General features: G+C 45.7%; 1 protein-coding gene across 3 annotated transcripts in view; it reads right to left on the bottom strand.

The window, feature by feature from the left end:
- Window positions 1-17,139, bottom strand: part of ATP8B4 (ATPase phospholipid transporting 8B4 (putative)) — a 498,700-nt gene that overhangs the window by 69,307 nt on the left and 412,254 nt on the right. For all 3 annotated transcript variants that reach the window (XM_063926015.1, XM_063926016.1, XM_063926013.1), the window contains one exon: window positions 5,376-5,541. In XM_063926015.1, coding sequence (XP_063782085.1) covers window positions 5,376-5,541 — 166 coding nt within the window. The remainder of the gene's footprint in view (window positions 1-5,375; window positions 5,542-17,139) is intronic.

The raw sequence follows: 17,139 nt of genomic DNA, 5'->3' as shown, positions 1-17,139 counted from the left end.
ACAGAAGATTCTTATGATCAGTATAAACTGTAATGCGATGTTGAGCTCCTTCTAGAAGGTATCTCCACTCCTCAAATGCCAACTTGATGGCAAGTAACTCTTGCTCACCGATTGCATAATTACGTTCTGCCGGGAGGAACTTACGGGAGAAATATCCGCAGGGATGGACCTTTTTATCTTCAAAGACTTGTGACAACACAGCTCCTACTGCTTCTGTAGATGCATCCACCTCTAGTAGAAAGGGACGATTCAGATCAGGCTGTCGAAGAATGGGGGCTGACACAAAGGCTTGCTTTAAATCAGAGAAGGCTTTGATTGCTTCTGAAGACCAGTTCGTAGGATTTGCTCCCTTACGAGTTAGGGCTGTGATGGGAGCAGCTAACGTAGAATAATTCTTAATGAATCTCCTATAGAAATTAGCAAAGCCGAGAAATCGCTGAATCCCTTTGAGAGTTGTAGGAGTGGACCAATCTCGGATAGCTTGTACCTTACCGGGATCCATACATAGCTCAGATCCAGAAATGATGTAACCAAGGAACGGTATGGAAGATACTTCAAAAGTGCACTTCTCTAACTTACAATAAAGTTGATTTTTCCTCAGACGTGTCAGTACCTCTTTAACTTGGTGACGGTGAGACTTTATATCCCTAGAGAATATTAGGATATCATCCAGGTACACTACTAGACACTTGTAGAGAAGATCACGAAAAAGTTCATTCACATAGCTTTGAAAAACTGCAGGTGCATTACAAAGACCGAAAGGCATTACAAGGTATTCGTAATGCCCATCCCGGGTATTAAAAGCAGTCTTCCACTCGTCCCCTTCTCGGATGCGGATTAAATTGTAGGCCCCTCGGAGATCCAGTTTTGTAAACACAGTAGCTCCTTTTACCCGGTCAAATAATTCTGGAATTAAGGGTAATGGATACTTGTTTTTCACAGTGATCTCATTGAGTCCACGGTAATCTATGCATGGTCGTAACCCACCGTCCTTCTTCTTAACGAAAAAGAATCCGGCTCCTGCAGGTGAAGAAGATGGTCTGATAAATCCTTTGGTTAGATTTTCTTGTATATAATCAGACATAGCTTGCGTCTCTGGGATGGATAGCGGATAAATTCGTCCCCTAGGAGGTGTTTTACCCGGAACCAGGACAATTGGGCAGTCCCATTCGCGATGAGGAGGTAGAGAGTCTGCTGCTTGTTTACTGAAAACATCCGCAAAGGATTGGTACACCGGAGGTAGGTCGGGAAGGCTGATTGACCGGAGAGGTACAATTGAGGCTAAACAGTCCTTGGTACAAGGTTTACCCCATGAAAGGACTTCCATGGTTTGCCAATTAAGTTGAGGGTTATGTTTCTGCAGCCAAGGTAAACCAAGTATCACATCTTGAGAGGCTTTGGGAATCACGTAGAAGGAGAGGTATTCGGAATGGAGCACACCAACTTTCATCTTGAGACATACGGTTCGATGAGTAATTATACCATCTGGAATTCGACTTCCATCCACTGCTGTAACGGCAACTGCTGCTTCCAGAGGCATGGTTTGAACTTTAGACCGCATGACAAAGGCTGAGGAGATGAAGTTCTCGGCTGCCCCAGAATCTAGGAGAGCTGAAACTTTCACTGTAGAACTTGGAACTTCTAATTGAATAGACAAGGTCGGCTCTTTCCCAGAACGTGATTCCAGAGTAACTCCTAGCTTAACCTCTCCTGAATAAGCTAGGAGCGAGAGTTTCCCGGTCGGAGTTTGCAGAATTTAACTAAGTGTTCAGAGGACCCACAGTACATGCAGAGGTTACCCTGTCGACGACGAAGTCGTTCCTCTACTGTGAGGCGAGAGCGCCCAATCTGCATAGGTTCGTCTGTCGTTACCGGAGACTGTGATGAAGAATCTTGTTGAGGCCTAGGATGATAACGTGGACTGGATCGCTCTGCCCTGAATTTCTCTAAACATCGCTCCCTGTAGCGTAGGTCAAGTTTGTTACAGAGAGAAATCAATTCATCCAGTTTAGTTGGCACATCCCGGATAGTTAAATCGTCCTTGATTCTCTCAGAAAGTCCATTCCAAAACGCGGCGATCAGGGCCTCCTCATTCCAGTTTAACTCTGAAGACAACGTGCGAAACTGAACAATATATTGATTGACAGGACGTAAACCTTGACGTAGACGGAGAATCTCCAAAGATGCTGAGGTGGTCCTGCCGGGTTCGTCAAAGATTCTCCGGAAAGAAGATACAAACTCTTTGTAATTAGAGAGGATAGGATCACCTCTCTCCCATAATGGTGATGCCCACTCCAGAGCCTGACCGGAGAGGAGGGCAATAATATATGCGACCTTAGAACGAGCTGATGGGAAACTGGCGGACATCAGTTCGAACTGGATCTCGCATTGATTCAGGAATCCCCTGCAAAGTTTTGGAGTTCCGTCAAACTTACTCGGAGAGGGTAACTGCAAGCGGGACGTAGGCAGCATCACAGGAGAAGCTGTAGTGGTAACTGGGACAACCGGAGTTGGAATCTGGACTTGAGACGTTTTAATTGCTGTATGAAGAGTCTCTAAACGGTCTGCCATAGTTTGCATAAACTGCACTATTTGTGTCTGTATAGACTCCTGGTTTTCCAGACGGGAAAGGATATTTGACGTAGCACCGCCTCCTGCGAATTGGTCACTTGACGGATCCATGTGCCAGTGCTTACTGTCAGGTCCGGGTGTTTTTGTGAATCCGTTAACCTGGAACCAACCACAGGTGTAGGTGCTGGGGTATGAAGAAAACAGGGAGGACGAAGGAAGTTCCGTTTCATATATTTATTAAAGTAACAGTTCAGTAAGGGGTTAACTGACTAGTTGTTAATCATCATTATACTGAAGTATTGCAGGAATGACAGAAATAATATGCAAGATAAAACTCAGAAATAAATAAAAGAAATGTTCATGGAAACATATGCAAAAACAAGCTGAAGAATAAATGTTGAATTGTCCAAATATAAACAGGCTTTGATGCTGAACTGCAGATTGTGTTTAACTGGTTAATGCAGACATGGAGAATTAACTGTAAGAATTTGCAATGGAGTTTTAAGAGTTAACTGAGAGACTGTGAAGAATTATCCTTGTAATGACAACATAGAAAAAGTACTGAATTGGGTTACTTGCAGGTTCCGGAGATCACTGTGAAACTGTAGTAGATGGCAAGGTGATGAATGGGTTAAATGCAGAGTTGAACAAACGAACAGCTGAGGGAATTGGAATCCTCCAGACTTTGTATGATAGGCAGACAGACAAGGTAACCTCATGCAGGACACTGGGAATCCAAGTATTTCCAATAGGTGTGCAATTGACTGATAGCACAATGGAGAGCCGGTAGATCTTTGGCAGTGAAGGCTGCAAAACGGACCTCTGGGAACGGAGGCGATATCTGGACCACGGGAATCACACAGGAATGCACGGAGAGAGTTCAGAGCTAGAGCACAGCTTTGATACAACAAAGCACTGGCCCAGAGTGACATAATCCCAGCCTACTTAAAGGCAGCACAAGCACGGGATTGGCTTACACCTGCCCACAGGTGTTTTCACAAGTGCTCAGTATTAGCTATTTGGTCTCCAACATGGCCACCTCCTATACAGCAGACACACCGCAGTGCCCTAGGCCATCTGGTCCCCGCACTCACAGTTCCCAGACTCTGCATTACCTGTGCCATTGATCACGCCGTGTCCCCACACGGGCGCACAGCACCGCGAGCAACCGCACTGGCAACGGATGAACCCCAGAACCCGCAAAGGTGAGAGACCGGTTCGTGACAACTGCAATGTCACATGCAATGGGTTAGAATCCCGGGTATGTCAGTATCTTGAAATGTAATAAAGGATAATGTGACTAAAAACAAAGAGCTATCAAGTTAAGTTCATGAATGTTGTATAAATATTAGAGATGGAAGGGGTGGGGGTAGGAGACAGGGGCGGTCAAGAGTTACTGGGCTTCAAAAAGAGGGGAAGCTGCAAGTGAAAGTCATTAAAACAGATAATTGACAAGTGACACCCACAGCACCCCCTACCTGCAGTGCTATGTGCGGTGGCACACTCCGCACACACCTAATTACGGTCCTGATATAGTGTTAAATCATAGCAACCAATCAGGTTGTGTTCACTGTAGAACATGGAAGAAAACATTTAATTGGATACTAAGGGCAACTTTTACTTGTGCCCCAGTTTTCATTAATACCTTCCACACCTCTTTCCCCCCCAATTTCTACTGTTTTTAGGCTCCGAGACACATGGGTGGCTATATTTACCAACCACTGTTTTTTTGGAAATTTTGTTGCCAGATTTAAAGCAGCAATTTTTATTTTATAAAGAGCAAAACCGCAGATGATAAATAATGCCCAGGATCTTAAAACAATAGTGGCTAGTACCAGTGGGGTAGTAACAGTATACCACCCAAGTGTCTAAATCTTTAAGGGTGGAATCCTGATTAGGGACCTGAATAGGGGCAGAGATTGCCCCAAATGGGTGTCTCTAGATGGACTGGTTGATGCTTTTTAGGGTACCAGCTGTAGCAACCACAGTAATAGGACATTTTTTAATCAGAAGCTTTCTGTAGTTGTATCACTGCACAGAACTCCCAAAAAATTCACGTTGGGGCTTGCACAGTCACAGTGAAGCAGTGCATAATGAAGGTGTGCATATGTGAGTGTCACTAAAGCTGAGGTAGATGTAAGAGGATTCAGTCAGTCTCAGGATGAGGAGTGTGACATTTCAGAAGTGATAACATCCCCATAACTCATTACTGGTAAACTAAAGGGAAGTAATAACCTGCAATTTATGATTTTATCTTGTGTTGCTTATGTCTAAATGAATATAATTTCTGACACCTTATGAACAGCAAAGTCTAACTCCTGTATGTTAGATTAATGCCCAGTGCTGTCAATAGCAGTCACAAAGGGAAAAGTGTCAACTCGATTTATCCCTCAAATAAATTACCATATTTTCGTCTTTTATTCTTACCAAGTTCAAGAAACAAAAGGTTTGGAAAATTCACAATTTATAGAAATCAATCTAAATTACCAAGAAAATCTAAAACTAAACTTTAGGATCGGTAAATAGTGATGTTCCTAAGTATAGATGAGGGAAAATAAGCCAATAACTTTGATTGTGTTTGGAAATAAAATATTACTATATAATGCAGATAAAAGGAAACTTGCACAGCAAAACATATATGTGGTCCAAAAGCTTGAACCCTCTTCACTGAGATACATGGAATAAGAAGCGCAGAATTTGATGGCAGATAAGAACCTCTTGTACCATCTAGTCTGCCCTTACTAGTGCTTCTTCCACTGCTGACTGTAAAGGAATGTACAGTACATGGTAGTAGGAACACAGACCTGCATTCTTCTCCTCAGACATGACTGTGTGACACAAAGAAAGCAATCGGAAAAACTCCTGAACATGAGGCTCTTCCAGCTTTATAGCCTCTATTAAGCTGTGATCGTAAAAGTGAAATTTGCTATCAGCAAGAGGATTGAATGAGAAGTCCACAGGCACAGTTTTCTGAAAAACACACAGGAACAAAATGTTTAAATATTTCCTTTTGAAAAGTCAATAATCTGATAAATTATGCTAAAACAAAAGACATACTATATATAAAATGAATGATAAATCGTGGAGGACATCAGACCTTGCGTGATGGGATTTCACACAGGAACAACATTTATAACCCTCCAGAAAAAAAATCCCTTTTTGCTTCAGTGACCACTAAGAGTAAAACGTATTTGGCCACCCTTTCTTATTAGTGTAATTGGCCATCTCAACCACACCCAGTGCTAAATGATAAAATCAGCCATGCATGCTCTATATTCACTCATTAGCAGTAGAATGGGTCACACTGAAGTGCTCAGTGACTTTCACTGTGGCCCTAGTCTAAGCTTCCACCTTTTCTGTTCTGCTAGAACTGTCCCAGTATACTATGAGTGCTGCTATTGGGAAGTCGAAGCATCTAGGAGCAACAACATCTCAGCAGCTGAGCTCACGGAACTGGACCGCCAGTGCAGCCTGTCCTCGGAGGCCAAACTGCCTCTAGAACCAACGTCAGCACAAGGGCAGTTTGTTGGGAGCTTTATGTGTTGTGTTTCCATAGCCAAGTAGCAGCACACATGCCTAAGATCACCAAGCTCAACAGCAGGAGTGGTGAATAGCATTCTGCGATTGGACGCTGGAGCAGTGGAAACACATTCTCTGAAGTGACGACTTAGGCTTCACCATCTGGAAATCTGATGAAGGAATCTGGGTTTGGCAGATGCCAGCAGAACACTTCCTGCATGAATGTGCACTGACAACTGTATAGTTATGTGGAAGAGGAAAAATGGTCTGGGGTTGTTTATTATGGTTTGGCTCGGGCCCATTTGTTCCAGTGAAAGGAAAACTTAATGCAACATCACAGAATGACTTTCTAAAGATTTGTGATCTTCCAACTTTGTGGTAACGGTTTGGGGAGTAACTTTTCTGTTTCAGCATGACCACGCCCCTGTGCACAAAGCGAGGACCATTGCCGTCGATATGCATCAGAACACTACCTCCTCTTACTCTTAAGAAAATTTGTTCCACTTAATGTGGACTGGTTGGAAACAACTCTAGATAGCGAAAACAGACACATTTTTGAAGCTTAGAGAAACTACATAGGTTCTTTGTTTACTTCATTTGAGTTACAAATTTATGGAACTCTCGGATACACTACTTAGTATGAACTGCATGATCAGTAGAAGTGCTCAATGCAAACGTCTGGCGTATGTACAAACTGCACTCATATGAGGTCCTGTTAGGAATCAAAGAAGTGGCTCCAGAACTGTGAGGCAGAAAAGACACAGTGGTGCAGGATCACAAAAACATCATAACCAGAATATGATTCCTAACGCCTTCCCCACTCGCTGTACAGAACCAACAAAAACACAGAAAAGGAGATTTATGGTAAGAATGGTTAAATCTCTTTCTGCGAGGTACAGTGGATTCCACAGGGAATAACATTGGGGTGTAGAGTTGGATCTTGATCCGAGGCACCAACAGGCTAAAGCTTTGACTATTCCCAAGATGCACTGCACCGCCTCCTCTATATCCCCGCCTCCAGGCACTGGAGCTCAGTTTTGTTAACCAGTCCAATGCAGTAGCAGGTAAAAGAAACGGTAGATGTTAGCCACATAGAACCACATTCTCAGGACAGGAGAAGGTACCAGCGGCTAATGCCATACAAACCCAAAGAAGCTAAGTGCGTCAAGGTGGGCGCCCTGTGGAACCCAGTGTACCTTTCAGAAAGAGATTTAACAACGGTAAGCCTTGCCATAAATCTCCTTTTCTGCAGCTGGGTACACTGGTATTCCACAGGGAATAACATCGGGGATGTCCTAAAGCAGTTCCTCATGGGAGGGGACGCACTGTAGCGGGCACAAGAACCCGGCGTCCAAAGGAAGCATCCTGGGAGGCGGAAGTATCAAAGGCATAGAACCTGATGAACGTGTTCACTGAGGACCACGTAGCCACTTTGCACAATTGTTCTAGGGACGCGACACGGCGGGCCGCCCAAGAAAGTCCAACAGACCGAGTAGAATGGGCCTTAATAGCAGCAGGGGCTGGAAGTCCAGCCTGCGCATAAGCTTGTGCAGTCACCATTCTAATCTATCTGGCCAAGGTCTGCCTATTCGCAGGCCAGCCACGTTTGTGAAAACCAAAAAGGACAAAAAGAGAATCAGATCTCCTAAGGGAGGTGGTTCTCTTCACATAGATACGGAGAGACCGTACCACATCCAAAGACCGCTCTTTGGATCAGGAGAGATAAAGGCCGGAACCACAATCTCCTGGTTACGGTGGAAAGATGACACCACCTTAGGTAGATAACCAGGGCGAGTTCTAAGAACCGCATGGTCACGGTGAAAAATCAGAAAGGGTGACCGTAAAGACAAGGCACCCAAGTCTGAAACCCCTCGAGCAGAGGCAATAGCCAGCAAAAATAAGACCTTAAGCGTAAGCCATTTAAGGTCCACAGACTCAAGAGTCTCAAATGGAGACTCTTGCAGGGCATTCAAAACAACAGACAAATCCCATGGAGCCACAGGAGGGACATAGGGAGGTTGAATCCGTAAAACACCCTGAGTGAAAGTGTGAACGTCAGGAAGAGACACAATATTTCTCTGAAACTAAACCGACAAGGCAGAAATATGAACCTTGAGGGAGGACAGACGAAGGCCTATGTGCAGGCCCTGTTGCAGAAAAGCCAAAAGTTTGGCAGTACTGAACTTGTATACATCGTAATTCTTAGCCGCACACCAGGTGAAGTAACCCTATAATAAATCCGAGCCGAAGCTGGTTTACGGGTTTCCAACACAGTTTGAGTGACCGTCTCAGAAAATCCTTTGGCCCTCAGGAGCGAAGCTTCAAGAGCCACGCCGTCAAAGCCAGTCAGGCCAGATCCTGGTAGACACAAGGGCCCTCAACGAGGAGGTCTGGGTGTTGCGGAAGCAGAAGAGGACACTCTATCGAGAGACCCTGCAGGTCTGAGATCCAATGCCGTCTGGGCCACGCTGGAGCAATTAGATGTAGTATTCCTCCTTTTTGCTTGAACTTCCTTTTTACCCTGGGCAGGAGTGACACCGGAGGGAACACATATAGCAGCCGAAAGTTCCATGGAATTGCCAGCATGACCACGAACGCTGCTTGATGATCCCTTGTCCTTGCTCCGAAGACCGAAACCTTGTGATTGTATCGAGACGCCATCAGGTCTACATCTGGTAGGCCCCACTTGCCCACTAGGAGTTGAAAAACTTCTGGATGAAGGCTCCACTCTCCGGCGTGTGTTGCTCCAACACCGCACCCCAACCCCGCAGACTGGCATCCATCGTTAGGAGGACTCAGTTGGAGATCCAGAAGGGACGACCCCTGCTCAGTTGTTGGTCCTGTAGCCACCAGCTCAGTGACAGACGAACCTCCGGAATCCAGGAGATCATGTGATATCTGATCCGGTGAGGTAGGCCGTCCCACCTGGCAAGGAATAGGTTCTGCAGAGGGCGAGAGTGAAACTAAGCATACTCTACCATGTTGAAAGCCGACACCATGAGGCCTAGTATTTGCATCGCCGAGTATATCGACACTCGTGGGCAAGAGAGGAAGCATCTTATCCTGTCCTGAAGCTTCAGGACCTTCTCTGGAGATAAGAACAAACGTTGGTTGTGTGTGTCCAGTAATGCCCCCAGGTGCACCATGCTCTGAGCAGGGACCAGTGAGGATTTCTTCCAATTGGTGAGCCACCCGTGTGCTTGTAGGAATTGGACCGTCAGTTCCAGAAGACGGGTGAGAACCTCCGGGCAGTTCCCCAGGATCAGCAAGTCGTCCAGATACGGCAGGATCCTGATACCTTGCCGACGGAGAATTGCCGTCATAACTGCCATGACCTTGGTGAAGATCCAAGGAGTTGTAGTCAGTCCAAAGGGCAAGGCTTGGAATTGATAATGTAGGTTGCCAATAGCAAACCACAGATACTGCTGATGCGATACGGCAATAGGTATGTGTAGGTAAGCATCCTGTATATCCAGGGATACCATATAATCCTTGGGCTCCAAAGCCAGAACAATAGAGCAAAGAGTTTCCATACGGAATTTGGATACCCTCACAAATTTGTTCAAAGATTTGAGGTTGAGAATGGGAGGATCCACTTGGCTTCGGGACTAGGAACAGCGTTGAATAGTACCCCCGCCCCTCTGAGACAGAGGCATCAACACTATCACACCCGTGTCCACGAGTGATTGCACCACCAAACGTAGACTTTTTGCCTTTAACGGATCCGAAGGGATAACTGTCGAGCAAAACCTGTGAGGAGGATGTGTCTTGAAAGAGATGGCGTATCCGTGAGTGACTACTTCCATCACCCAGGCGTCTGAAGTGGTCTGTAACCATACCTGGGTGAACCACAGAAGTCGGCCACCCACCCTGGAGTCCCCCAGGGGTGGCCCGCCGCGTCATGCAGCAGGCTTGTCTGGTTTGGAAGTAGGCTGACGGGCAGCCCAAGAACGTTTAGGCTTGGGCTTAGAGGTTTTGGAAGTGCGAGCCTTTTTCGGGTACGCCTGACCGTTTGCTTTACTTGCTTTACTCGAAAGGAATGAAAAGAGGTACTTTTAGCCTTTGGAGCTGAAGGATTAGTACTTGGAAGACATGCAGTCTTAGCAGACGCTAAGTCAGCAACAATAGGAAAGAAGAAAGGCTGCGCTATTTTGATGAACTGACAATGTAATCCTTTTGTATATAATTAGTACAATTTATTAAAAGATATATAGAGATATATAATATCACTGTGCTTTTGTGATAATTAGATCGTAAAATGCATGCAACATAAAACAAAATAGATAAAGCCATACAATATAGATAATAATATTTGAAAAAGGGGTTACCCAATGATCAGAGCTGTGAGTATATTTTAGTGGAAGAGTCCGTTCCAAATAGTTCCCCCAAATGGTTCTGTATCCGGTATAAATATTCAATGGGAGGTAAGCAGTGTCCCGTGGAGTGGCAGTGTCCGCTAGAGGAATTAGTGCTCCAAGATCTTGAATGGCGAGCTCCTCATGCAATGCGGAGGGTTGAATCAATCGGTCCAATCTGCTATTTGTGTCCTCCAACTTTATGTCGCAATCCGGAATTAAGATGGGGGATGGTTCGGCCTTCCAGTCAATAGTCGTCAGCTCAGGGTCCCTTGTTAACCTAACGCGTTTCGCTGCGTTCAGCTAGCAGCTTTTTCAAAGGTGTCAGTTGTTTGGGTATGTGGGGTTTATATACCCCTTCCAATATGGTGGCTAATTATCACCTGGTCACAGTGTTGCATGATAATTAAAGAAGGAATCAAACAAAATATCTTAATATAGATAGAAGACAAACCTACTTCTTTACTGAATGTAAACTATAAAGTGATATTCGTATTTTTATTAATATTCCCCTTTCTGAGTAAAATCAATTTTGTTTGTTCTGTAGTTAAGGGGAGGGGACAGCAAGTGTGTGTATAGTAACTAACCAATCGTTTATTTTGTTTACATGTGTTGTTGCTATGGAGACTGGATTGTGAGGATGTTATTGGAGGGGAGCACATTATCCGCCCCCTGGGACTGTCGATCACGTGATCTCTGCGTAGTTGAAGTGAACATAATAAGGAGGGAGAAGGAGGAGACCTTGTTTGTCCGATCATGTGACTATCCTGTGTCACGTGATCGGAACTCTGAATAGTGCTTAAGAGGGCAGGGAATGCATTGCGGGAGCATCGTCACGGACGCATGGTCACGTGATCGGACCATGTGACCGCTGACGATACTCGTCACGGACGCATGGTCATGTGATCTAGCCATGTGACCACTGACGATACTCACGGTCAGAGGTGTTTCTATAGCTAGTTGGACGGAAGCACTAGAAATGAGACTTCCGCCAACCAATGATTCACGTGCAATGTATTCTCAGCATTTCCGCCAACCACTATGTACATTAATTACAAAGTGGCGCCCTTGTCCTCTGTATTTCTCCAAGTAAAGTATCTAGTTTTCACTTGGATTATTCATATATTTTGTGCATTATTCATAGTACATTGTTTTTGTAGAATTAGATATAAACAATCAGAGAGAAGTGTAGATATTTGAAGTTGGGAGCAAGTCAGCAACAATCTTTTTCAAATCTTCCCCAAATAGTATGTCTCCCTTAAAAGGGATCACCTCCAAGGTCTTTTTAGTGTCCAGGTCCACCGACCAGGACCGCAACCACAGAATCCGGCGAGCCACAATGAACGTAGTAGACGCTTTGGCCGCTTCAGAGGCCGCCTCCTGAATGTAATGAAGGCTGTGGTAATATATGAAAGACACTGTCTGGAATTATCAGAAAAATTCAGAGGTAGCTCTGCCTCAACAGCTTGAACCCAGGCTTCAATACCTTTTGCAGCCCAAGAAGCAGCTATAGTGGGTCTATGTACAGCACCCGCAAGAGTGTAAATAGACTTTAAGCAACCCTCCACGCGCTTATCCGTCGGTTCCTTCAGAGAGGTGACGGTAGTGACAGGCAGAGTAGAAGACACAAGACGAGCTACATGTGAGTCCACCGGTGGTGGTGTTTCCCAATTCTTACTTAACTCTGCAGAGAGGGGATAACGAGCTACAGTAGCATCTTTTTAGACAGGGAGAATTTCTTCCCTGGAGACTCCCAGGATTCCTGACGTATGTCAACCAAATGGTCAGAATGTGGCAAAACTAATTTAGTAACCTTCTGAAGGCTGAACTTATCAGGTTTCTTAGACGTATCTGGAGGATCAGTTTCATCGTCAATCTGAAGAATCAGTTTGATAGCCTCCAATAGGTCAGGAACATCAACCTGCGTTGTAGATTCATCATCAGAAGCATCTGCATCAGTGTCTGATGGGTCAGTATATACCCCATCTTCATCGGATGAAGTATCCGAAACATGAGTGGATTGTGAGGAAGAAATGGCCCACTTAGATGACACCTTGGTCCTAGAAAGGCGAGGGTTAGGCTTTTGTTTAACCAAAGACTGATTTAATTGCTGTAACTGAGTAGACAGAGTATCCGCCCATGGCGGATTAACTACAGGGACAATATGTGGCTGTAATGGCACAGGAGGTCCCACAGGGGGCGCAAGTCTCGTTACTAGCGTAGGCAGTAAATTAGAAAAAAGCAGCCCAAGATGGGTCTTGGTGTGCCACCGGTGCTGCAGACTGACTGAGGGGTACAGTACCCCCGGTATCTGGACCCTCAACTGGAATATTTTCCTCAGATAAATCCGCGGTATCAGCACTGAATGATGCAGGATCAGCCACGGATCTCCCGCCCTGTGTAGCAGACATTATATGGAAACGTAGCCTTAGGGTGTAACAGTACAATATAGCCAAACACAGTACCTGACAAAAAACCCCTGTGGAGTGTGACTGCCAATGCAGAACACAGAGGATTTAAGTGGTATTGTCACGATCAGGGTATCTGGACGCCATTTCTTACCCATCAGATGCCTCCTAAGGCTGGCTCAGCGCTCCAGGACCGGATCCCATCTGTTATCCTGATGTGTACATTCCTGTATCCTCTCCTGTCACTCTGGGACGCTGTCACAGTAAACGCCATATTACACCTGGCATGGCGTCTCCCGCGGCCTCCGCCGCCGTCCCTGAACTTCTGCATGCAGAGTGTCTGAGTGGCGATTACGTCAGCCGCGGCCTCCGCTGTGTCCGCGTGGTTGGATGTGCATCTGTCAGCCTGGCGCCTCCTGTCTCCGGTGGCCGGCGCCGCCATTACTGTTTTCATTACCACATGGATTACAAACCAAACTTCCCTCCAAGTGTCTGCATGTGCGCAGCCATCTTGGATTCTGTCAGCTGATCATTTCCACCAATCTGTTCTCAGTATTGATAATCTGCATAATTGCCTAGCCAATCCCTTCCTTGCTGCAGGTATAAATACACTGTGCCTGAGCAAGGAAGGCGTCAGTGCTTTGGTTGTCAAACCTAGTTCCTGTTTGTCTCTCTCCTGTGATTGTCTTCCAGGTTCCAGCTCCTGTCTCAAGACTTCCACCATAGAGACCCGCACCAGCATTCCACCTGCGGTGTAGCCTGACTCTCCAATCCATTGTGGATTCATCTGTTTCCAGCTACAACATTACCTGCTTCCAGCTCAGCTTCCAGCAGAGTACAGCTTCCCTTAAAGGGCCGGTGTCCTTTCTACACTTTACCACTCTCCACCGGTATTATTATTTCTCCGCTCTCAAGTTCTACATTTCAGTTCATATTTCATCGCTCCCAAGTTCATTTATTATTTAACTGGTTCCAGCCAGTATCCACTCCGTGCTAACAACAGTCTGGTTCCAGCCAGTATCCACAGCAGCTGTTTTATCTTCAGCAACCCAGCTTTTCCTGGAACACCAGCTGGCACAATCCTGGGTTATCTCCATTGCTACAGTCGGGCCTGGTAAGGACTTTCCATCTAGAAGATCATAAGAACTATCTCACACTACCAGTGCCCTGTGGCTCCTGCCATCCTGTAGTACCCAGGAACTGTATTTATTCTTTGCTGACTTTTACGTTTTCTTTTACTGCTGCTGTGTTGCGGAGTTGTCATAATAAACATCATTGACTTTTATCCAAGTTGTCGTGGTCACGCCTTCGGGCAGTTATTATTCATGTTACTTACATGTCCAGGGGTCTGATACAACCTCCCAGGTTCCGGTACATCTCAGCCCCTACAACTGAGGCTGCCTCCCGTCAGCTCAGGCCCTCAGTTGTGACAGGTATATGGTGACTGAAATACACAGAGAAAAATACAAAAACCGTATATCCTGTAAAACACTATATATATAGGACCCTGATGCACTTAGCCCCCGTCAGGGTACAGAATATAGGGATAGCAATATGTGTGAGATACACGGAATATGAACCACACAGCAGCTATTGGCACACACAGTCACATGTACAATGCAGAAATTATTACACACAACAATAAGACTGCACTGGACTAGTAATACTACATAACACTATGTATGTATACAGATATGACAATGCACAGTAAACACTGTATGTATATCACAGAATACTTGTACTAAATATTCCTGTAGTTATGCACTTGTTCTTAACTAACGCTGTCTAAACGACATGTAGAATACTTAAGTGTCCTGTAAATGCACAGCGCTGATGAGGCAGGCGGCTTTACAGAGTAGTCAGTGCCCAGCAGTCCCAGAACCAGCGCAGCTCTGTGTAATGGTGCCCAAACGCTGACATGGAGTGAGGGAGAGAGAGAGAGATGCAGCTCCAGGGTGGGACCATCTGCTGTAGATGGCGCCTGGGGCTGGGGGAGGGGCTACAAGTCAGCGCCTTATCCCCTCTGCTGGGCTTCACCACCGGGTACTATGGAGCCTGTAATAAACGGATTTTAGTAAATCTGACCTGTGCTCCTTGCCCTGGTGGATATAGTGGGGTCCCTGCATGGCCACAGTGTCCACACCAGCGGCGGGGCCCGTCTCCTGGAACCGCGCCCGGATCGCGATTTCGGCGGGTCCCACCTGGGGGACCCTCTTACCTCCTCCCTGCAAGTGCAGCCACGCGATCCAGGAGAGCAGCAGCGGTGATGTGTGCCTGATGAGACCAGAGCGCCTCCGCTGTAAGTACCCAGCAACCAGGGCACGGGAGTATACAGCGCCGCTGGGGGAGGTGAGGGAGCCGCAGCACGATATGTCAGTATGACATATAGCATCTAGTGCCTTGAAGTCTTCTTTCTTCTCAGAAAAGCTCTTATTAGGGCTGCCTAGCGCAGCCCTCCCTGTTAGCTCCCTGCACTGCAGGCACCAACTTACAAACTGAGCTCCAGTGCTTGGAGGCGGGGATATAGAGGAGGCGGTACAGTGCATCTTGGGAAGAGTCAAAGCATTAGCCTGTTGGTGCCTCGGATCAAGATCCAACTCTACACCCCGATGTTATTCCCTGTGGAATACCAGTGTACCCCGCTGCAAAAATTAATGTGGCACTTCTTAAGTGACACAAAATGTAAATTAAGCTTCCCAATGGAAGAATTTGCAACCCTTCAGCAAAAGATTTAGAATTTTTATATTAGAGCTGATAGATTTTGCGAATTGCCTTCTTCTCCAGAATAAACGTTTGCTTATTTCTAAATTAGCCCATGCACAAAAATCAATAATATAATTTGCAATATAAACTGAATGTACCCATACTGCTTTGTTTATATCCTGTATTAGCTTTAATCACATCAACTGGAAAACATAGTCTTATTTATCCTTTAATACCCATTTTACTTGAAGCGCTTTGAATTTGCAGACCACTAAAATAGAATCTACAGATTCAGAACAAGACTGTTACTTGCTAACTTAGTATTAGGCATATGAGCGCACCTAGTTTTGCAATGAGTTTGTTTTCACACTATAGGATTAAGGGGGTCATTCCGAGTTGATCGCGCGGTAGCAGTTTTTAGAAGCCGTGCAAAAGCTAAGCCGCCGCCCTCTGGGAGTGTGTCTTAGCTTAGCAGAAGTGTGAATGATTGCATCGCAGAGCGGCTACAAAAAAATATTGTTCAGTTTCTGAGTAGCTTAAGACCTACTCAGCGCTTGCGATCACTTCAGACCATTCAGTTCCGGATTTGACGTCACAAACACGCCCTGCGTTCGCCCAGCCACGCCTGCGTTTTTCCTGGCACACCTGTGTTTTTTGAGCACTCCCTGAAAACGGTCAGTTGACACCCAGAAACGCCCACTTCATGTCAATCACTCTGCGGCTGCCATTGCGACTGAAAAGCTTCGTTAGACCTTGTGGGAAAATACATCGGCCGTTGTGAAAGTACATCGCGCATGCGCAGAAGTGCCGTTTTTTTACTTAATCGCAGCGAACATTTTCAGCTAGCGATCAACTCGGAATGACCCCCTAAATTGGATACAGGGTTGTAGAGGAAAAATTTAGAGTTGTGTCCCCTGCATTGTGGAAGGGTGCACAGCTTTTTTTAAATGCACAAAAGGGTTTGATTGCTCCACAACCTCCTGGAGATCGAGTTTCGTCTTTGAACTCATAATGTGGAGCACATTGAACCTTTCAGTTGCGCTTTTATGAAGATGGTTGGTCCTACAGTATAGTAAGTAGAATGTTACCACCCTGCGTCTTTTTTGGATTATTCAACAACCAACAGAATTAGGGAAAAATGCTTTTACAGAGATATTTTCAAAAATCCTGATCATGATCTTGCATTAAAGAAATAGTGAACAGCAGCTGGAGAAAGCCAATAAAGTGTTGGCAACCCAAACAAAAAAACCGTCACAAAAAAACAAAGACCAGCACAGCAGTGTTTGCTCTCTGTTCTGTTAACAATAAAGCAGATGCATTAGTGAAGTTGAAGTGTCCCTTGTCTAGACTGATCTAAGTGAGTGTAATACCCCCTTCAGACTGCCAGTAATAACCCGGGTTATTTCATGTGAACACGCAGCAACCCGGCTTGCGGCGCAGTCTGAAAGGGGCCAGTTGAAATAATCCAGGTCGTGCAACCCGGTAGTTCAACCTGAGTAATAAGCAGGGTTGAACACGGGTTCAACCTGGCTCGCGGTGTAATGTGAATGGGTAAGCACGGCACCCATTCACTGCGACCCATT

Source organism: Pseudophryne corroboree, chromosome 6 (assembly GCF_028390025.1).
Source record: "Pseudophryne corroboree isolate aPseCor3 chromosome 6, aPseCor3.hap2, whole genome shotgun sequence".
In the NCBI taxonomy this organism is placed as follows: domain Eukaryota; kingdom Metazoa; phylum Chordata; class Amphibia; order Anura; family Myobatrachidae; genus Pseudophryne; species Pseudophryne corroboree.
This window is presented reverse-complemented; position numbering and strand designations above follow the sequence as displayed.